This window comes from Sander lucioperca, chromosome 3, assembly GCF_008315115.2.
Source record: "Sander lucioperca isolate FBNREF2018 chromosome 3, SLUC_FBN_1.2, whole genome shotgun sequence".
Taxonomy (NCBI): Eukaryota; Metazoa; Chordata; class Actinopteri; order Perciformes; family Percidae; genus Sander; species Sander lucioperca.
Window position 1 is genome coordinate 17,788,995 of NC_050175.1, and position 24,040 is coordinate 17,813,034.

Genomic DNA, 24,040 nt, shown 5'->3' on the forward strand with positions numbered 1-24,040 from the left:
CGCTATAGGTGTAAGTCCAGGAATCTGTGGAGACCCAGGGATGCCTCCCCACGGTGCCCGTCTGGGCGGGGAAGAATTTAAAACCAAGAGCCTGCTGCGTTTCAGCTGCGAGGCGGGATATAATCTGATTGGCTCAGCCGAAAGGACCTGCCTTCACAACAGCACCTGGAGCGGCACACAGCCTGTCTGTCAAGGTGGGGAAGCGTGGCAAAGACTTTATTTGACTTAAGTGGCTACATGAAAATTTGACTCTATTGAAAGATGGAACAAAAGTCACTAGACTCCTAGACTGCAACTCACACTTCAAACAGAAAACAAATCACCTTTATTTTTCAGCAATAACATTATTAATTCCATCAGAGCACTTGGTTCTCTAGTATTGAATGTCAAAGCAGTGAATTTTTTCTCAAGTCAAAATATTTATTTATATGCACCCTTTATTGACCCTGTTTTGTAGTTTATAAAACACTGCTGCTTGCCTTATATAAGGTACTGTGATGCCCCTGTGTGAATTAGATTTCATTTTGACAACATTACATTACCTTTGGGTCCCAACACAGATTCTATAAAACACTGCTATACAAATAAACATTGCTGTAAAATTAAGCAGTGCATGTTCTATATAAACCCAGGTTTGTGGTATATGGACCTAATTATTCAGCATTTTATTTGAAAATAATTTAGCACAGCCTCCAAAGTTAAGCAGCTTAATCTTTGCTTTGGAGAATACAGTAGCACAAGGCTACTTGGCATGCTGGTGACAATAAGCAACTAATCCATTATCAAACATATAGGTTAAAGCACATTACATACATTGTACATTGTATATTACATGTATATTTTGTAGGTTTGGTTTAGTTTAGATTAGTTTAATAGTTTATAATATCATGGACCGTCCCTTTTAATTAACTTTACAGTAAAAGGAGCAGCTTTAGCCTCTACGGCTAATTTCCAGCTGTAGTCCCCGGCCAGTTGACCAAAGCTTGCACATTACTTATAGATAGTAGAAGTAAGTATATAATTAAATAAAACAAATATACATACAAAATAAACAAAATTCAGAATTGTCTTTGAACAGGAAAAGTTCACTTAATGTAAACGGTTTATGGAAGTAGTAGTTTGTACAACAAATATAAAGATTTAAGTTTGTGTGCATGCATGTTTATATCAGTGTGGCCCAGATACAAAGGATTGAAGTGTGCCACTCCTGACTGAGCTGGATCTTCCACAGTGCCGTGGTGATAAAGTGTGTCCTATACAACAGCGATTTTCAAAGACACTCTTTAAACCCATGGAGGTTTAGGGGAAATTAAAGTGGGTCCCTATAGTGCTGTAGAGACACTGGAATACTAAGCTGCTGCCTGTGTTACCTTCCCTATTTCAAACTATGTTGGGTAGGCTGAATAAAGCACTGCTGACATTCATTTCATTCTACTCTGTAGCTGATTTTAGATGGATGAGTTGTTCTAGCAGTAATTTAAGTGGATAGGGGGAAGAAGAGTGAGTCATACATTTTAGTATACTCTTCTATATTAATGTCTGGCTGTGACCCAAAACACCACCAGTAATACTAAGTATAGAATACTGAAAAACATAAAACATTATATTTAATGTTAAACAAATATTTAGCAATCAATATTTTTTAGATTGCATTTCATTTTTGTGGGAAAAAAAACTCTTTAAAGGGTAACTACCATTTTTTTTTCAACCTGGAACCTATTTTCTTATGTTTTTTGTGTGTAAGTGACTGGTAGGAACAACAATCTTTGAAATTGGTCCAGTATTAAGCGTGAACACTGTAACCGGCAGCCACAGACCGGGCTGAAATGTAACCCTATGGGGCAAATGTTCAGCGTCAGTTTGGTCCACTAAAAGTGCTGTTTTTGCCACTGACAGGCTTAGATTATTATTGTAAGTGTCTGAAAACATTATAGAAAGGATCCCTACAGAGATAGACCTTTATAAAACCTCTTTGAGACCTATCTGTTTAACCAGAAACAGTTCTGAGGTCGCTAGCGCTAAACCCACCAGACTCCATTTAAAATAACAATACTTTTAGCGTGTATAGAGCCAACATATTTTCACATGTAAATCAGTAAACTATGTGTTTATTTCAACCAAAACTAGAGTTGTGATGGTTGGAAAAGTGGAAAGATGTCCCAAAACGGCCTTTCATAATTTTATTTTGTGTCTGTCGACTTTGAATGAAATGTATTTTACGATGTTAAAGTTACTGTTCACAATTGCCCTATTATCATACATTGTAGCTTGTTTCGCCGCTGCCGACTCCAGGTTGAAAAAAAAGGTAGTTACCCTTTAACACAAGAAACCCCTCCCCCAAAAATAGAACTGTAAAACTCTAGACAGTAGTGACATTAAACAGTAGTCCAACTATGTGGATAGTTTATTGTTGAGACTGTATGAAATACTGAATTTTACTTCTACTCTTTTGAAACTTGTTTGCCTTCATGTGAATCACTAACATCAAAATCTAGCCCTCTAGTCTTACCGCCTAGGTGTGTGTCTCTTTTGCGTCTGTGCCAGCGTCTGTGTTTGTGGACCACTAATTATTTATGTCTGTCTACAGTTGTTTTTCATTAAGCTAATAGTGGTTAAAAGCTGATACAGAAAGGATGAGACATCTATCACTGACACACCAAAGACAAAGCAATCCATACACACACACACACACACACACACACACACACACACACACACACACACACACACAGACACATATATACAGACTGTTGCTCACAGCACGTATACTGATAACACTCAGAGACACAAACAGTAAGCTGCCGTAGACATACACACGCATGGTGTGCTCCACCTACACACTCTGTCACACACACTCTTGGGCAGAGCTTTAAAGAGCTCTAACTAATGGATCCCATCAATAGGTGTTTGATTGTTAAAGGCTGTCAGTTGTCATGATCTTATTAGTGGAGTGTGCTGTGGTTGGTCGGTAATTCCTGTCTCTTCTGTTAATGTGCTGTGCCTGCAAACTAAAGATCAATGGATCACTAGTTTGGACCAGAGACGTAGTCCATTGCCATCTGCATTATTGTGTCGTCCAAGTCTTACAATTTACCAGACCAGCAGTGGTTCTGAACAAAGGAGAGCTAGGAATGGATAAAGATCCTGGCCTTGACTTCCCAAGGAAAACTTGTTCTACACGAACAAAAGGGAACCCCTAAGATTCTAACAATGCATTTTATAGGCCATGATAATCTTATTTAGAACACTGTGGCATACAGGCAGAACCAGGTAACAACTGTTCTTGGAGCAGTTTAAGGCTCTGTGCTTTGTTTAGTGGCAATTTGGCAGTTATAATGTGTGCTGTAGATGTATTAGCAGCCTCTAGCACACAACTGGAATACTCTACAGCTGCCAATCAGAGCTCGGAATCAATCCAACACCCTTTAGTTATTAATCTGCCTCACTACCTCAAGGACATATTTTATGTTATTTCCAGCTGACTTCAGTGATACGCTCATTATTGCAGCCACCACTGATCAGCCTTGAGTGACAGCGAGACAGCATTGCTCCCACTGATATTATCACTATGATTAATCCCCGCTGTTTAATATTTCCTCAATTCTCAGCTGTATCGTGTGGTAACCCTGGCACCCCAGCACACAGCAGAATTGTCTTCAGTGATGGCATCACCTTTGGCAGCTCAGTTGCTTACGCATGCTGGGATGGCTTCAAAACATCAGGCCTGACCACCAGACACTGCACAACAAATGGGACATGGACAGGACAACCCCCAGACTGCACTGGTAGGATAGCTTTAATATCATTGCTTCTTCTGTTACTTGTACTGTTGTTATTATTAGTGGTAACAGCAGGGGATGAAGTCATTGTTATGAAAAATGGCACCACATGTACTATTGCAAATAGTATTAGTGTTGGTACATACATAGTGGTGTTTTTTTAGTAAAGGATCCAAGAGTAGTATAAATTGTGCATGGACTGGGCAACCTGCTGCAGTGCAGGTACAAACCTTTGCATGCGTAAGTTTGTTGTGTTCGAGATTTCAACTTGTATAGTTAAACAGAGCCAGACAGAGATTTGGGGAAAAGGGAAAAACAAGGTGGGGGGTAGAGGAAAAGAAGCTTCAGGAGAGTTACAGTAAGAAAGGCAGTCTGTGAGAGAGTTGAGTTGGAGGACGAGGTTAAGGGGGCGGCAAGAAAACACACAGAAAGCACAGTGAGTTATAGTTGTTGTAAAAAGATTAGATAAGATTACTGTGTCCAAAATGGTTACTGCCCTTATGCACTACTACACTACTGCAGGTTTGCTGGAACAACAGATATACACTCTAAATACTGTATTCATGACTTGTCCTGTAAAATATCTCTTTCCTCCTTAAGTGATAAGTTGCGGAGATCCTGGCCCAGTAGCCAATGGGATCTATCTAGGAAGTGAGTTTGCCTTCAACCACACGGTGACCTACCGCTGTAACCCTGGTCACCTGATGGAACCCCCTGGACACAGCGTTCTGCGCTGCACTAAAGATGGGACCTGGAACCAAACCAAGCCCAGCTGTAAAGGTAAGAACAACGAAAACCAAATAACTGACTGCTTCTATAAATAACTGCTTCCAAAGTAATAATGGACAAGAAAAGAGTTGATGGATCCACAGGTTCATACTACAGTATGTCAGTAAACACTGTGTCTTGCAAATACAGTAGATTTGATTTATATTAGTCAAAAAATACTGGGTTTTTTTAAAACATATTTTGCATATGCTTCCCTTAAATTTGGTTATTTTCATAAATACTATTTGATTTGTTTTTTTTTAAATAATTACAACAAAACAAGCTTGATAAACTCATGAAGAATAAAAATAATGAATACACATTGAAAAGACTAAACCTAAAAACAAATTAATATATACATTTAAACTACTACTACAACTTGTCATTGTCAATTTTTCAACATTCTCAGTTATTTGGTTCTTAAAGAGTTTTGAATAAAATATGTACTAAGACAGACATTTTACAATTAAAATAAACATAACACTTTCAGCAAACACCGTTCTATTTTTAAAGAGAAATTAAGTTTGTTTCAACTATCAACAGTAATTTTGAGAGTTGATATTGACATCCCATCACAAATTAATAATTAATCTTTATGCGTAAATGTATCCTTAATTTACAGTTGACAAGTCTCAGTGTAAAAGAAATGTTCTAATAAGAAGGTACTTAACAATGAAGGATAACAAGGGCAGTTTTGTTATAGAGCTGTGCAATTGCAGAGAAAAAGCTCTACAAAAACAGGTGACAATTTAAAAAAGAACAATAGTATTTTAATGGGAGCTGGCATACTAAAATAACAGATTGTGATTCTAACAGTGCAGTAGAAAAAGGCCTTGTTACAATGATAAAGTGTTAAATTAGGGTTTATTTCCTGAAACCCTTCTTATTTTCACAAACACAAAGGGGAAAATAAAAAAAGAAGGCATTAAAATAAAATGAATTCAAGTTTCACAACAACCCATATTTAGAGTTTAGACTATAATACTCAACAACAGTAACAGGGAATGTTTCCTGAGATCCTCCCTGCCGTTTCTTCTCACAAACAGAAAATCTCCTGCTGGCTCCTGTAGTTGCAGAGGCTTTGAACTAAGATGAAAAAAACTGAGAAAGCCGGCAGAGAGGCTACTGAGAGCGAACCAGAGAGTGATGCAGAGAGAGGAAAACCAGAGAAGTAAAAGATACTGTAGGTGATAGAAAATGAGACTCGGGCAGGAAGTTTAAAAGAGAAAATTAGAAGGAAAGAGGAAGAATGGGAAACAGTGGAGAGATACAGGTAGAAAATGCTGCTAGTCCTATCTCTTTGTGTTTCTTTTCCTTTTGTCCCTCTTTGCCCTCCTTTTCTCCTCCTGTTTAGGTTCTACTTCCTCTGTTCACATGTTTTTGTCCCCTCTGTTTTTTCCCACTTCAAACAATCCACACGTTTTCATTTGATCCTATTTTGGAACAACAGCTTCCTCACACACAGACACACACATGCACACACAGAAAGTAGTGTATGGAGGAGTTGTAAGCCATAAAAGTGTAGCTTGACAGGCAGAATGAATCAAGTGGGGAAGAAATAGAGATTGAGCAGGGAAGTAATGAGGTGGAGGCATTGGGGATAGAAAGAAAGAAAGAAAGTAAAGGGAGGAGAGAGGGGGAGGAAGAATTAAATAGATGAAGAGGTGTAGTGGAAGAAAATATTAACAGAGAGAGGAGACACAGAAATGATACAAAGAGTCAGAAATTGGGATGAGGAAAAAGAGAGAGTTGAGTGGGTGAATGAAAAGGGAAAAACAGAGAATGTGATGAGCCATCAGTGGTGCTACAAGGAGAAAGTGACAGAGAAGCGTGAGAGAGAGGAAGCAAGTGATGGGAGAAACAAAAAGAGGCAAATCAATACCTGCCCCAAACCTGAAAACACACAGTGAGAAAAGGGATTAAGCCCATAAAATGTGTTGGCTGGCTGATTTGTGCCAAAAGAGATATACCTAAAAGACGAAGGGAGGGAGGGAGAGGCAGTAATGGTGTAAAAGGGAGACCAAGAGCAATGGAATGGATAAAAGAGGACTGGAGCTGGAACAGAAGGACACGGAAGAAAGCTGCAGTGAGAAAGAGAAGAAGGGCTGGAGGAAGAGATTGAAAAAAAAGTAGGAAGACAGAAAGGAGGCAGGGGACCAAAGTGTAAGAAAGAACAGAGTGGGGAGAGGAAAGAAGAAAGGGTGGGGAGAGGGAAACGGGTGTCAGTGATCGCAGTGACAGTGAGTGAAAAGCAAAGGTGCACATGCAAGCAGGGGTGAGTTACTCCTCCAGACACATGTGAAGCCAATCCAGTCTATTCACAACAGGGGAGAGACAAAGAGAAAATGAAAGAGTTCAGAAACCTTCAATTGCAGTTCTTTTGGGCTTCAGAGACTTGCAGAACTATTGTTCTGGAATATTAACTGCTCAAACCAATAAGAGTTTTTTATTCTATTTTTAGACAGCTGGAGTTTGATCCCTTGGAACAAAGTTGTTTTTGAAAACACTCATCAAATTATTAATTTGAATCCCCATTAGCTGTTGGCTACACAATGGAAAGCAGGGACGGACTGGGAATGAAAAATGGCCCTAGTTTTGACTCAGAATGGCTCAACAAATTCCCCAAATAGTCTACATTGGTTGTTAGTCTCTAATTTATTAATGTTAAGCACTCACTTATGAATAACCATAACCGTTCATGCATAACAATCAGCTCAACATTTTGAAAGTTTGCTGTAGCATGTCAACCTTTTTTTAATGTTCCGCCCCATCCAGGCTGTGGTGGGTCGGTTTACGCAAGGTTTCATCCACTTTATGAAAAGTTTCAACAAAAGCGTGTTCCTAACAGTCTTCTGTTTTACTGCTTCAGCTGCAATATATTGACTAACAACTGAACTAGTATCACTGGGCTCACTGGACTGCTCTCTCTGCTCTATCGCCTCTCTGCTGCCAGAGCCTTCAGACTCACTATACTGAGATAAATAATTCATTTTTAAACATCGGCTGCATCAGCCTCAAGGGACTTCATCCTCTTCTCTCTCAGCTTTTCAGCAACACCTGTGTGTGTGTGTGTGTGTGTGTGTGTGTGTGTGTGTGTGTGTGTGTGTGTGTGTGTGTGTGTGTGTGTCCATCTTGCTGAGTCCAGGGCCCAGGTAAAGTTAGAATGGACTGGACCAAAAGTTATTGGCTGGGAGAGAGAGGCTGACTGATGTAATACCCAACCGCAGTCTACTCGCCTGGGCCAGTCAGTCACAGAGCACTTTGTTATTTTTATTATTGCCGGGGCTGGGATTATTTAAATAAAAATTATATTTTGCTTTGCATCAACCCCAATTGTCAAGCGGCCCACGGGGTAAACTCCCGGTGCTCCAGATGGCCAGTCCGTCATTGATGGAAAGTAATGAACAGCATGCTTTAAGAAACTGGATTTGACATTTTCTTGTGTGCAGGTGTGAAGATTTTTATAATGGGACTAACAACAAGCAGAACACGCTGTAGAGTGGAGAAAAATAACATGGGAAAATTAAACTCTTTCTGTGAGTATGGGAGGATGACTTTGGGAAGATGCAAGAATTTCTCCCGGACACTGGTGACATACAAAGCCAGAATTAGTCATCTGATTAGTTTGCTGCTCCGAGCACCCAGCAGTTGCCTAGAAACTGCAATGTTACAAACAAAAGATATTTTTTGTAGTACAAACGTTTTTTGTTAATTGCACTTCTGCATCCAAAAGACATAATGTAACCGAGAAAAAGAGATAAGAGATTGACAGAGGAAAAAAACTAAACCAAGAATATAGGGAGCAAAACAAAAGAACAGAAATAGGGAATAGTTAAACAATGAGAGACGGAAGATGTCCATATGGTGTGTACTGTATATTTAGTATTACTGTTGAAGCAATACTTGTTATATTACTGCATTTTGTCCATACATTGATTTCATGTGCTCATTGCTGCATCTACAGTGTATACAGCATGTATGTGTTGTCTGTTTGTGTATCTGTCTGCCTCTCTCTCTGTGTATGCTTGTGTGCACTGTATATCATCATAGCAGGGTGAATGGAGCGTGAAACCATCTGTCTCCTGGTTAGATGAGAATTGCACCGACTTTATTAGATGTTTGAAACCATGCAGATGGTTATCATTATCTTAGGGCGTTAGGCACACACACACTCAGGCAGGCACACACACAGATGTTGATCAGGGTATTATGAAGTTATATGCACAGGCGTCTATGCTCATACAACCCACTTGCATGTATCAAGCAATCGTTCGTGCACACAGTGGGTTTCTAAAATGTTACGATGAATTATCATAGACTCCATTCTCTGTATATAACAGATGCTACCATTAATGCATATCAATTGATTTGATCCGCTGGACCATTTGATATCAACATTGGTTATATGGGGCGGCTGAGGCTCAGGTGGTAGAACGGTTGTCTACCAATCGAAGGTTGGTGGTTCGATCCCTGACCCTGCAGTCCCATGTCGAAGTGTCCTTGGGCAAGACACTGAACCCCGAATTGCTCCCGATGCTGCACAATCTGTGAATGTGTGTGAATGTTTATCTGATGAGCAGGTGGCACCTTGTACGGCAGCCTCTGCCACACTGTATGAATGTGTGTGAATGGTGAATGGTTTCTGTACTATGTTAAAGTGCTTTGAGTAGCCGTTAAGACTAGAAAAGCACTATATAAATACAGTACATTTACACTAGCAATTTCCAAAGTAGCTGTATGTTTATATGAATCATTAGCATTACATAAATAGCAAGCCCACGTAGTGAGACTCAAGTATAACCATGTATTTCTCCCTAAAATCCCCCAATGTAAGACAGCGTTTCAAAAGAAGGTTCATAAAAAAGGTTTTCTTGTGAATAATATTGCCAGCATTTTATTTAACAGAGTTGAGGTAAAAAAAAATCACAATTCTCTCCCAAAGCAGAAATGCAGAGAACAGAGAATGTGAAACCCCAAATGCCCTTTCAGAAACTCTCAGTCCATATGATGGCCATGGTTTATATTTTGGTTAAGCAATTTAAACGTGGTGGCCTAGGTCATCATCTACTGCTTTAAGACAGTAAATGTCCATATGGGGATCGAGGCTGTCTGCTGGTTTTGCTGTTCTTTGTTTTCTCTAAAAGTCATGCCTCCCATCTGCAGTCATCTTGTCATATACCATTGGAAATCCCTCAAAGGAAGCACTTTTTATTTTCTATATATCAGGGATTAGAGAGGGTAAGCACAGGGAGTGGATCGTTGGTCAGAACTATGTGGTGTTTTCCTGCATTTTGCCTGGTGCATGCTGGGGTTGACACCAGCCTCGACATGACTGAAAACTTAAGTATCTGGCTTTAGCGACTGTTACAATGTAAGAGAAAATATTGAAAGTCTTTGTCTAATTCCGGCTTTTCTTTAAAAGAGTATTATATATATCAATCATTGGTTAATATCCTCCACATCTCTGGGCTACATATCCACCAGGGACAAGTCCAAACCGCGGAAGTGGCAGTCTTATTAGAAGCTAATTTTTTGTCTGTACTGAAGATAAAATTGCAGATCTTAGCAAGCAATCAAATGAAGTATGAATATCCCAGTGTTTGTAAAACTACCGGTAGCTGTGTTGTACTGCTAGCTACAGTGTAAGAGCAGTGTCAGTGTGCATCCATAAAACAGTGAACTACAATGTTGTCTATTGAGCTGTGGTAATGTACATTATATGATATCCTCTGTGTGTGTGTGTGTGTGTGTGTGTGTGTGTGTGTGTGTGTGTGTGTGTGTGTGTGTGTGTGTGTGTGTGCATGCGTGCGTGTGTTTCAGTGATCCAGTGTGGAACTCCTCCTCAAGTACACCATGGGAAAGTGGAAGGAACCGACCATTCATGGGGCTCGAGTGTTAGCTACAGTTGTTTCCATGGTTACCAGTTGTCCACTCCTGCTGTGTTAACCTGTGAGGGGAACGGGACGTGGACCGGAGACGTACCACAGTGTTTGCGTAAGTTAGATGGCCTTCTCTACCTATAAACTGCTAGTAGCTTTAGCTGATGCGCATCACTGTTTCCCTTTCAGTAATGTTAGCAGTTCAAACAGAGAAGAAGTGCTAACTGTAACTGTTGTCTCATTCAAGCTGTCCTGTGTGGCGATCCTGGCTCTCCTGGAGGTGGATTCAGAGAGGGGAACATCTTTTCTTACAGGTCAGTGGCTAGATATAGAAATCACTGACTTACACTTAGACACTTGACTGACCTGACACTGTTTTTCACATGTTCGTATTATGATAGGTTAGGTTTGTATTAACACAAAGGAATGTTATATCTTCATTAAAATTACAGTACTTATTTTGTGACGGCCCGCTGTGGCTGAATGTTTGTCACTGCCCTGTATATGGCTTTTTTAATAACTATACCGTATGCCAACTAACATTTTGTCACTCAAACAGGATTGTGACATTTGCTGTGGTAAACTGAAATTGATTCATAAAGATGGTGTTGATAATAACTTAAGACTTACTGCATGTGCTTCATAATAAACGTGTTTTAATGTAAAGGATGTACACTGTCTTTACTGTGAAACCCCCTCAGGAAGTGTTGTTTGTTTCACTGAGGTTATCAAATGTTGACTCGATAAAGTGTATCTAAAAATAGATTAGACATTTGTTTGGCCCCAATGTCTGGATTTCAGTTTGAAACATTGCAAGGGCAAAATAGATTTTGATTAGTGGGTGAGCAAAAACAAGGAAAAGATGTAGGCCAAAGGTCTAGTGGTAGACAAAGAGAGAGGTACATAAGAAGCAGAAGCGTCTTACATATCAAACCCTAACCTGTCCTATGGACATCAAACCACACCTAAAATGATAAAGTGGCAACACCAAAGCTGTATTTTATTATAGCTCATAACTTTTATTTGTTATTTTTTGTGTGTGTGAATAAATATTCATTTTCCTATGCAGGTCAGAAGTCAGGTTCTACTGCCATACCCCATACCTGCTGGTAGGCTCTGCCTCCAGAGTCTGTCAAGCTGATGGGATTTGGAGTGGCCAACAACCAGCCTGTATAGGTATTTAAAAGACTACCACAAGAACACAAAATAACTTTTGCCCTCAAACACACTGCGAGTGTATGTGTCAGTTTTCAAAATGTTAACAGTAGGCCTATACTTCCATGATGATAGTTAGCTTCAGACTTTAGCTCTACTACTTGATACATTAACTTTTTACAGTATAAGAAGCATCACATTGTGGTGTGATGTTACATTGCATGCATTTCTAAGCTTTAAAAATACTCTAAATTAATTTGTTTTTTCACAGCACAAAGTTTTTTTGTGATCACTTTTGAAGGAAATAGTGAATACATAACCATCAACGCTTTTATGCATCACACATTGAAAAACCTGCATAAATTGGCAGAATGTTTATGTAAGTCTCTGAAATATTACACATTACACTCTTTCCATAATTGGGGGGAACAGACATCGTGTTTACTGCAAAGGAAAACATTTCATCAAGTTATGAATAAAATTGTATGAAATTATTGGTAAACAAGATTGTGTAACTTATTCTTTGTCCACATTTTAGCATTAGTAATCCTGTGTGCAGATTGAGCTGAAGATATTATCTAATCAATAGATGGAAGTGTGTAGTTTTGATGTCAGCATTTGATTTCTATAGATTTTATCTTGGAAAGCAGCCGTTCATTTAAAGTGAAAATTAGGTCCTAACTTTTTTTTCATAATTGCTGCTGTACGTTGTCATTTTTCCCTGCACATTATTTTAAGTACTAGAAGCTCTAGCTGATTTGGAAAGAGCATTTACTCAATTATTCCACTGTATTGCATTTTTGCAGTACTTATATTTTACTTTAGAATTATGTGAAATGTAACTATACTCAACTACATTTCAGGGGGAAATATTTTCCTTTATACTTACTGCATTTACTCATGTACCTACAGGTTACTTTGCAGATGGTTTTACTCACAAAACATTCTGTATGCTAAGTTCTGAATATTTTTGCCATGACTGAGTACTACTGTACTAGCTGCACTATGCTAATCTTAGTGGAATGGGTCTAAAAGCTGATGATACATGCCCTGGACTGTAGCTGAAAGTCTGTGCTGAGAACATTATTAAGCTTACAGTACATATGAAATATCAGAATGCTTCTTTCACTTGGAGAATAATTATAAAAACGTAAATGCATATAATTGTGTGTGTGTGTGTGTGTGTGTGTGTGTGTGTGTGTGTGTGTGTGTGTGTGTGTGTGTGTGTGTGTGTGTGTGTTTGTGTGTGTGTGTGTGTGTGTGTGTGTGTGTGTGTGTGTATGTGTGTGTGTGTGTGTGTAGATCCAGCCTTCAACAACTGCCGTGACCCAGGAACTCCAGCCTATGGTATCCCGGTCATGGGCCAGGGCTTTCAGGTAAGAAATATATCAGTTGACTGTATACTTGGTAAACTACTGTTTAATCCTTCAAATCACATTAACTATACAAGGTAAACATGTAAGAAAAGACAAGTTTAGAGATACTGATGTGCATTATATGCTTTTTGAATAAATAATAAATTAATAAATTGATCCACCTAGGTGGAATCTGAATCCGAAATGGCGACAAAATGAAGAATTTGTAAAGTACGTAGGGACAGAAATAGATAATTATTTTAAGGATAATACAACACAAACAACGGCATATATCAAGTGGGATGCTTTCAAGGCCTTCTTGAGGGGACACATAATTAGCTATACTTCATCCAAATCTAGGGAGTTACGTCAGAAAAGACAGCAACCAGAATCCAGAATACAAACTCTTCAAGAGCAAGTTTTTAGGAAAATAACCTCTGAAGAAGAAAAAGAATTGTTACTTTTAAGAGCAGAATATAATAAATTATCGGCAGCTAGGGCAGCATCCAGTATGCTTAGATTGAACCAAACATTCTACGAGCAAGTGGAAAAACCAGGCAAAATTCTAGCATGGCAGATCAAACAGTTAGAAACAAGAAAAAACATTACTTCAATTATTAATAATAATGGTGATACAATAATAGCCCCTGCTGAAATAAACAGTGAATTTAGGAGATATTATGAACATTTGTATGAATCTCAAGTTAAATATGATCCCCAGGCCCGAAAAACATTTCTGGACAGGCTGAATATTCCAACTATTTCTGAAGAGTTTGCAGAGAAACTAGAAGCAGATCTTAAAGAGGAAGAAGTAGGCATCGCTATGGATTCCACAATGTTAGGAGGGTCCTTAATATTATTCAAAGCTTGGAGGAGACTGCAGATAGGGCCCTCCTATCTTTAGACGCCGAAAAGGCTTTCGATAAGGTGGAATGGTCCTACCTTTTTAATACTTTGGAAGGATTTGGATATGGGAATACATTTATAAAGTGGGTTCAATTACATTACTTAAATCCTACTGCAGAAATACTTACAAACAAAAATATATCAGAACCAATCAAAATTAAAAGGGGATGCCGTCAGGGATGCCCCTTGTCCCCACTTTTATTTACTCTAGCGATCGAACCACTTGCTATAGCTGTACGGATGCACACAGAAATTGTAGGAATAACAATTGGACAGACAGAACATAAACTTTCCCTATATGCAGATGATGTCATCTTGTTTATCTCGCACCTTAACAAATCAATCCCTGCTCTGCTACAGTTAATAAGCTTGTTCGGTGCCATATCAGGATATACAATTAATAACACTAAGTCTTCAGTTCTATTACTTAATGAAAAGAAAAGGGGAAACCCTCTTACAGAAGCTTCTCAATTTAAAGTGGTAGATCAATTTACATATTTAGGAATACAAATTGGATCTAAACTAGCTAGTACAGTTAAAATTAACTACGAACCTGAACCTTGATGAAAAACATTACTTTGATTACCCTCCCATTATCTTTGATTGGCAGAATAAACATTATAAAAATGAATATACTCCCTAAAATATTGTATATATTTCACTACCTCCACCTGATGAATTTAAAAAAAAAAAATTCACAGAATTTATATGGGCAAATAATCATGCAAAAGTCCGCTTATCTCTTTTATACTTACCATATGGTAAGGGAGGCTTGAAAAATCTGAATATAACCTGGTATTATTGGGCAGTACAACTAAGAACCATTAAGTTTTACTTTGCAAAAAGGGATATCCCACAATGGAAAGAAATGGAATCGGAGAGTTTAAGTTTGCCTCTACCCCGGTACTTATATTCAGACACGTTGCCAAATTTGATGAAACAAACTACTAATCCAATTGTTAACTAACCTATTGTCTCAGTAAAGTCCCATTTGGGGAAACCAGCACTTCACTCCAGGGAGAGCAGATGCTGTATTTAGAACTTGGGCAACGAAAGGATTAGAAAAGGTTCAGGACTTGTACCTGCCCAACTCAGATGATATGATGTCATTTGAAGAAATCAAACGCAAGTATGACATAGATAAAAAATATTTTTTTAAATTTCTTCAACTCAGAAGTTTCATAAGAACGAGTCAAAATAGTCTTATAACCAAACCTATAATATCCAGCTTGGAAAAAATGATGTCTAAGGACAGCTTAAGCAAAGGTGCTATATCAGAGCTATATGTTTTATTAGTGTCCAATTCATCAGAGAACTCAAATTGTAAACGGAATTTATGGAGTAAAGACACGGGAAAAGAGATCGCTTCAGAGGACTGGGGATCAATATGCACAAAGGCTCACTCCCAATCAGTCAATACAAGGTTTAAACTGCTACAGTATAAATGGACTATGAGAACCTATATCACACCAGTTAAATTAAATAAATATAACGATAACATTCCAGATCTATGTATAAAATGCTTGACGGAAAAGGGTACATTATTTCACTGTGTGTGGCAATGCAGTAAGGTCAAAGCTTTTTGGGAGGAAATTAAAAAAACAATAGAAAAGATTATCTTAAAAGATCTTTTGATGGACCCAGTTTTTTTTATTTTAGGACTCTACCCCAAGGATCACAAGTACACAAAAAGTGAATGATAGATTTGTGTCTTTTGCACGCTAAACAAATCAATTGCATTATTTTGGAAAAGTCAAGCAGACCGACTGTTACATATTGAGTTCGGCAAATGTTAATAACCTTTCCTCTGGAAAAAATAACACATGTACAGAAAGGGAAGCAAGAATTATTTGAGAGGATTTGGGGAGCATTTAATTTGTTCGTGAAAGGTATGGAGCTAACGAATGAAGAGGAGGATTGAATGCTGACTAATGTAAACCTCGTAATGTGAGCTAAAACTGTAATACAATGAGACTTCTTAATTTTAATTGATAAAGCAGTCATTTGATATATCATTTTTGGATCTCATTGTATGAGATGCCTACGAGAGTTTTTTTAATTAGTTTTTATTTAACTTCTTTTGACTTATGTTTGTTGTTCCTGTTTTGTCTATTACATTTTTGTTTTTATCACGTGACACAATGTAGACTTGAGTGGTCAAAGTACACTTCTGTAAGTTTGGAACTGTACAATGTGCACACGTTTTTAATTGTGAAAAATTTTAATAAACATATTTTTTTAAAAATAAATAAATTGCAACTTGCAGAGTTTGGTTGGTAAGTAGGTTAAACTCAATCTGAGATACAGTGGGCCTAAAGTTTGTAAAGTTCCTCAGTTGGAAAAACAAGAACAATCAAACATTTTACATGCAGGTCAAAAGTAAAGGCATGGTAAAAGTGGTACCCAGATTTCTAAAGTTAGACTTTAGGGATGAAAAAGAGCAATGTGTTATTTCGTATTAGAGGCACGACTGTCTGGAGCACAAATAAGAACCTGTTGGTGGAATATATTGGTCTTAATGGAATTTAAGCAAACACGCAAATCCTTCAATTTGTGAAGGGATAATTGGATATTATCCACATATCATATTTCCCCTGACGTCGCTTCAAAGAGAGGAGGGGGTTACCACCCACATCATGCAGGACTAACAATATTACATTCACTAAAACAGACAAAATGATAAATGTAGCTATTTATTTTTGTTCCCTGTTTTGTTAGAATTAAAGAGTTGGCAGTGAGTTAAAGCTAGGGCTGGCAGTTTTCTGTAAAAGGCAAAAAAAAAACTATATATAGCCCTTCTCCTTTAGCTCTCCCCTTTCTGTCCTAATCCCCTCCCACCAGAGGAGCACAGGCGTATGCACACACTTCATCCAGTAACCTGTATGAGTACTAGTCAATCATTCTGATCATGATAGTGATCCTAATGCCGTTATATAGCAGTGATTCTATGAGAATTACCGTCGTGTGTTCTTTTGCAAACTTGTGGGCCTGTGACGCCCTATGAGATGACTTACTGTGATTCAAGGCTCTAGTTAGCTACGTAAACATGAACTTGAATTAGTCACAGCTATGAGCCTTTTGCCCCAGCTTTAAATGGTCAGTAAAGTTGTTTTTTTTTTCAAGTTAAATGACAACTACCTCATGCTGAGTGTGGCAGCTCTTAAGAAGCTAAAGAGTCAACAGTGGATAAAGAGGACTTTTTTTGTGCTTTTACATCATGTAGGTTGGCAGTAAGATTTCCTTCAAGTGCCGCAAGAACTATCACATCATTGGATCCACTACAAGAACGTGCCTAGAAAACTTAACCTGGAGTGGAACTCAACCTGAGTGCATTGGTAAGGAATAAATATGCCTGTTAGTACTCTGTGTACAACTAATATTATTTGTCCTTACCATAGTTTGGTTAATTCATCTGTTTTGTTGTTAATGAGTTTTTTGTTGATGTTTATGTTGCATTTTACTCAGTTCTTATTATGGTTTTATAAAGAAGAGCGCAATGTCAGTGTTTACTCTGTGTTTATTCCCTCTTCCCTGTCACTCAGCCCATTCATGCAGACAGCCAGAGACCCCCAGTAATGTAGATGTTAGATCTATGGACCTGCCTACCTTGGGATATACGCTGATCTACACCTGTCAAGACGGTCTCTATCTGGCTGGGGGATCAGAGCACAGAACCTGCAAAAGTGATGGGAGATGGTCGGGCAAACCCCCGCTCTGTAAAGGTATTCAGATCCTATCTTGAAAATGCACTGCTTATATAAAATAGGCTGATGTTGAGCCTAGAATCTTAACTGGATGTCATAATCCCATTTGGTTTGAGATAAATACAGATTATCACCCTGATATTATTGCTATGCTCTCGTAAATCAGCCTAAAGTGTACCATGAATGCTGGGGTGATGTTTTTTTTTTTTTTAAATCACATACTCATGGCCTGATCTGGTCTTAAAGACGAGGAGCGGATGGCTGGGAATACTGTTATGAATGACAAAAAAAACAAACAATTTGGTTCCTTTTTGTCTGTAAAACCCCAGAACTGACAAATGTGTACTGTACATTAAAGTGCCCATATTATGAAAAAATCACTTTTTCTGGGATTTGGGGTGTTATGTTGTGTCTCTGGTGCTTCCACACACATACAAACTTTGAAAAAAATCCATCCATGCTGTTTAGAGTGAGATACGGTTTCTGAATGTGTCCTGCCTTCAGTCTCTGGGTGAGCTGTTCAAAATCGGCACGGCTTGTGACGTCACAAGCCGAAACAAGCAGGCTAACCGCAACCATTAGCTCGTAGCGTTAGCATGCTAATGCTAATGCTAGCATGCTAACGCTAGCATGCTACCTCGTTCTCAATAGCAAAGCACTGCTACAACACACACAAGTTCACCATAATCTACAAAAGAACTACTTACATGTGCGCCCTCATTTAGAAGTCTCCCAGCTAATCCTGCCTTGTAACTGACCGAAGTTGTAGAAACAGCCTTTCTTTTACTGTCTATGGAGCTAGCTAGCTGACATGATCTACATCTGAGCTACTGGGCATGTGCAAGTGTAATCAAAGATAGTACAGAAGAAGAAGAAGAAAAGAGGTCTCACTCTGTAGCTAAAACAGAGACCAGCTGAAAAGAGGATCTGCAGCAGTGAGAGAGAGCGGTGCAGTACAACAACAACAAAAAAATGGTGTTTTTTGAAAATTAAACCATGTAAACCTATTCTGGTACAACCTTAAAATACAATTATGAACCTGAAAATGAGCATAATATGGCTGCTTTAATAAATACCTATCATATTTTCTCAGTCCTGTCATCCATTCCCATTCCTATCTATACCTAATATACTGTCAATAAGCTTAACCATCAAGTGAGCTAAACTAAACGTAATGCTGTTTTATGTTTCAGTTGGAGTGAAAGTCAATCCCAAAGGCAGAGGAGAGTCGGATGTCCAGAAGAACAAGATTCGAGGTATGAAGAATAAACAACTACAGCACACGTTGTAGTACTTAAACCACAGATGTACTGTATATACTGTATACTTATTGCACTTGCACATTTCCTTGGCAGCTTGTTTTTTCTGTATTTCAAGTTGGAGTACTGGTCATCATACTGATTTGTAATGAACTGGATTCTCACTAATTATTTCCCAGAGATGGATGGCTACTGCGGTAGGAGGTTGTAGTTAATCTTTACTACAAGGGTCTTCTGTCTCGACAAGCAGTCTTATTTTAGATTTATAGGATGAAGACTCAGACGAAGTAAATAAATCAGTGAAAACATTCAGGTGCAATACCATGTAATGCCTTTTAAGTTTGAAGTAGGGTTTTATAATAGCCAGGTAGCCAGTGAAGAAAGACTACCACCAGAGAAAAATACAAATGTTTTTTGCAAGAATGCTGCTGAGTTTTGAATAAGGCATTTCCCACATAAAAGTGTGGGATTCAGAAAGCCAGAGACTAACCCTCTGTAGCAGTCAATTATAAAGGAAACAGAGGTAGATATGTTTGTTGCTACTTGGCAAACACAAAGGGGTAAATTATGAAGGTAAATATGGTGCAAAAAGGGAGAGCTTGTAGAATACAATGTGAGAACTTGCAGAACAAAAAATCTGAACTTGTATGTTAAAATTTGCACTTGTAAAAATTTAATTTGCACTTGTAAAAATAAAATTTGCACTTGTAAAAAATATTCACACACATGTGATCTGAATTTGAAGTCATTCAAAGAAAAAAAAACATGAGAGCTTGTAAAACAAATCTGAACTTGTAAGTTGAAATTTGCACTTGTAGAAAATGTTCACACACCTGTATTCTGAATGTGAAGTTACAGAAAAAATATTCACAAATGTGTAGATTGATATTTACATGAACACAATGACAGCTGCAAACTTATAATGCAACATTTACTCGTATACTTTTTTTTTTACTCTAGTTCATTTTCCATCACAACCACAACTCAGTGATTACAACCTCTCGAATCTGTCACTGCAACTTCACATATGTGCTCTCTCACATCACAAAGTGGCGAATCTGCGCATCTCGACTTTCACAACACTCTTGACGATACATTTGGTGCAAAACTAATTTGTACCTGTGGACTTAGGCTGTGGAGCTCTGAGCTAACAGAACGGGAAAAGCCTTCTTATATACAGTCTATGGGAAAAGCAGGGTTTCTATCGCCAGATGAGGGACAACTCTGTCCGGCTTATTTATGTAGCATGGAAACTTGGTGGAATAGCATGCTAGCGTTAGCTAACTAGCAGCCAGCCCGCTTCTAAATAAATACCTTTTAATTGTCTAAACATTTTTAACAGTCAAACTAAAACACTGGCGGTGAGCTCTACGGCCTGCAGCCGCAGACGGACTGTCATCAGTGGGTAACAGGTGCCAAGTTTCGCATCCCTGCCGAGAATTGCATCCACTAGGGAAAATGATTTTATAAGGCAAAGTACTGTTTAAAAACTAGGCAATAGTAAATCTCTTTGTCATGTTCATCAATAATGATTAGGATTTTAGAAGGTTTAGAGACATCAATGTTTTATCAGACTCTGTAGTAGCATTTCCTTGCTACCTAGATGCAATTTTCGGCAGCAATGAATTCTGCAGAAATTATTGTTTCTGCCCAAGCGGGTGCAATTCTTAGCAGGGATGCACAACATCAGCAAAGCAAGCTCTGGTCATGGCCGGGGGATGGGCCGCTGCTACCGGATGTGGGGCTCTCCGTGTCCCGCTGGAGCTCCGACTGCAGGTCGAGGTCGGCAGCGAAGCTTTCTGGCAAAAGCAGTGTTGCTACGCTGGTCGATCCCCACTGATGACGGTCCGTCTGCGGCTGCAGGCCGTGGAGCTCACCGCCAGTGTTTTAGTTTGACTGTTAAAAAGTGTTTAGATAATTAAAAGGTATTTATTTAGAAGCGGGCTGGCTGCTAGTTAGCTAACGCTAGCATGCTATTCCACCAAGTTTCCATGCTACATAAATAAGCCGGACAGAGTTGTCCCTCATCTGGCGATAGAAACCCTGCTTTTCCCGTTCTGTTAGCTCAGAGATCCAGCCTAAGTCCACAGGTACAAATTAGTTTTGCACCAAATGTATCGTGTTGTGAAAGTCGAGATGCGCAGATTCGCCACTTTGTGATGCAGAGAGCACATATGTGAAGTTGCAGTGACAGATTCGAGAGGTTGTAATCACTGAGTTGTGGTTGTGATGGAAAATGAACCAGAGTAAAAAAAAAAGTATACGAGTAAATGTTGCATTATAAGTTTGCAGCTGTCATTGTGTTCATGTAAATATCAATCTACACATTTGTGAATATTCTTTTCTGTAACTTCACATTCAGAATACAGGTGTGTGAACATTTTCTACAAGTGCAAATTTCAACTTACAAGTTCAGATTTTTTTTACAAGCTCTCATGTTTTTTTTCTTTGTATGACTTCAAATTCAGATCACATGTGTGTGAATATTTTTTACAAGTGCAAATTTTATTTTTACAAGTGCAAATTAAATTTTTACAAGTGCAAATTTTAACATACAAGTTCAGATTTTTTGTTCTGCAAGTTCTCACATTGTATTCTACAAGCTCTCCCTTTTTGCACCGTATTTACTTTCATAGTAAATCATCATTTGTGTTCTGTTACTTTTAACTTGTGGCTGGGGAAAGTTGCAAAGGTTGAGTTACAAGAATGCTAAAGTTGACCATTTAAACCAAGAAAATCGCATAGTTTGAGGAAATGGTGACATTGCTTGCAGCTCTTTTCATTTTTTTGATTTAAAAAAAACAGTCAAACAAGCTTTAAATTAATTTTTTTGTGTCTGTGTCTCCATTACAGTTCCAGTGGATGTGTTCTCTCCAAACTCTGAGTGGAGTGGTTTTTACGAGTATCTAGGGAAAAGACAGGCCACCACATTTACAGTGACTGGGTTCAACACTACCAGCGGCAGAGTTAACGTCACATTACTGGAAACCAGTGGAGTGTCAATCAGACTGTCAGGTACAAAACGAGGAACACGCTAATAATGAGTCACAATAATTCATTTTACTCAGTAACTTCACATAAGACCTATAATTATGTGGTTTTAATGTTTTCAGAGCTTGAAAACAGGATACATAAAACTGATTTGATCAGTTTTATTTTCTTAGATTAAATTTGCATTAACAAAGCCTGTCAAGTCTTACAATGTATGTGAAATAGAACATGCTTTCCCCTAATCACTGTGAGCAAGATAAGTGGATATTGTGGATATATATACAATAGCGAATGGATGGAAAATACTTATATTTAGCTATATAATATGGCTAAAATGCAAAGCAAAATGAAAATAAAATGGACCTGTCTAACTGAAAAGGAGCATTGTAACACCACCTTTGTTTTCAGTTAGATAAAAAAAAAAAAAAAGAGCAATCACATTCCAGATGTTGAAGATTTGCAGACTTTAAATGCAGTGTAAATAACACAGGCAGAAATACTACTGTAGGTGTAAATACACAGCAAGCTGAAAAAAATCCAGCTTTCATTCACACTTATTAGCAAAGCATCACTGATACCTATAATGAAATTGGCGCAATTTCATATATTGCACCGAAGTATGTACACACATTTTTATAAACATTCACAGTCTGCAAGGCAGAAAAAATGGTTTTGTGCAAGAGCTTTAATCCGCTAAATAATATAACTGGTAAGAATTATGAGCCGCCTGACAAGTTGTGTGCCTGTGCCCCTCTACACCAATACATCTGCAGAATCACCACACCAGTCTGAAGAGCCAAATTATTACCTGAGCAACATAACCTCCCGCAACAGTACTCTTGTGCACAGATTTTAAAATGTACTGTGGATTATATTGTATGAAAATGGCTGGCAGATGCACTCTTGAGTGAAAACCTCCAAAATAATACAGTCTAAGCAACTGACAATAGCTGTCTGACTCTCGCACTGACACTCGTGTGTTTTGACATTTTACAATGACATTTCACAATCAATAGTTCAGCTTGATCCCGGGGTCATTAAAGATTTTCTGCAGGTACGAGGCAAGCGCTTTCAACGTATAAAATTATTTCATTTTGAGTCAGTGATATTTCTCTTACATGGAGTTGTCATATTGCACAGAAACCATTTCTGTGTTGGCACTATAGTTAACCAAGTAGAGACATGTAGCTGAAGGGTAAATGTCACTTTCTACCCACTAATGTGTCAGGTGCTTGGTGAAGAAAATAGAGTATGATCATTTAAAATGTCAAGGTGTCTCCTTTTCTATGTTTGTCAGTCAACCTGTCTGTCTGTTTGCCTACCAACCTGTCTGTCTGTCTTTCTGTTTGTCAACCTCCCACTGCACCTTTATCTTTCTCTCAATGTCTTTCTCTTTTTCCTGCCAAGTGCCAACACAAATTAGAAGTTAAGTTACTGTTATTTAAATTATACCAGGTTCAGACACAAATCCTATCTTTTATACTCCAAAACAATTTCTTTATATATATGTATCTGTTCATCCAGGTACCTACAAGTCAGAGGAAAACCAGCTGCTGTTGAAGGTCTACCAGGTGAAGGGGCCGACAGAGCATTACTACAGCAAGTTTAAAAATGACAACTGGGCTGTGGATGGATATGTAAGACACACTTCCTCTCATTTTTCTATATTAAACATTTTAAAATGAATGTTGTTTTTACACATTTCTTTATTAATTATCAATATCACTGCCCTACTCTGTAGCAATAATGTAGCAGTGTCCACACCACATAACTCACCCCACACCCACTACTACGCTGGACGGGGTCTTGCAAAAGAGGTGTATTTCAAACCCAGACAAATCTGCAGTCACATTATGCAGAACAGATTTTGAAATACAATAAACGCTGATTAACATCTTTAAAAAAAAATGTCAAATAGAGGAAAGCTTTTGTTCCAAGGTTGCGTTTTGAGGTTGCAAGTCTTCCCGCAGAGACTTCAGGATGTTACTGGCCTGGGCAATAGTTCCAGCATGTACCCATAAAACCACAAATCTGGGGCTCAAATATTGTTGATTTATTGCACATTTGATCCGTGTATTCATAATTTATCTTTGATGTGCTAAATGGTGTTTTCTTTAGACTGCAAATCTATGAGAATCATACACGGAGTTTGCGGGGGGGCAGGGGGAGCCCCCCCAGCGGCTGAAGCGGGTAATTGCATTGTTTCATGGTATGACCAGATATTTTATAAATATTTTAAATAGG

The 24,040-nt window shown here is 38.4% G+C and overlaps 1 protein-coding gene across 1 annotated transcript in view; it reads left to right on the forward strand.

The window, feature by feature from the left end:
• Positions 1-24,040, forward strand: part of LOC116060479 (CUB and sushi domain-containing protein 1-like) — a 366,236-nt gene that overhangs the window by 328,746 nt on the left and 13,450 nt on the right. The window contains exons 59-70 of the mRNA XM_031314040.1: positions 9-194; positions 3,609-3,785; positions 4,380-4,559; positions 10,368-10,541; positions 10,674-10,740; positions 11,496-11,602; positions 12,884-12,957; positions 17,066-17,177; positions 17,385-17,564; positions 18,740-18,802; positions 21,659-21,820; positions 23,321-23,433. Of these exons, the coding sequence (XP_031169900.1) occupies positions 9-194; positions 3,609-3,785; positions 4,380-4,559; positions 10,368-10,541; positions 10,674-10,740; positions 11,496-11,602; positions 12,884-12,957; positions 17,066-17,177; positions 17,385-17,564; positions 18,740-18,802; positions 21,659-21,820; positions 23,321-23,433 (1,595 nt within the window). The remainder of the gene's footprint in view (positions 1-8; positions 195-3,608; positions 3,786-4,379; positions 4,560-10,367; positions 10,542-10,673; positions 10,741-11,495; positions 11,603-12,883; positions 12,958-17,065; positions 17,178-17,384; positions 17,565-18,739; positions 18,803-21,658; positions 21,821-23,320; positions 23,434-24,040) is intronic.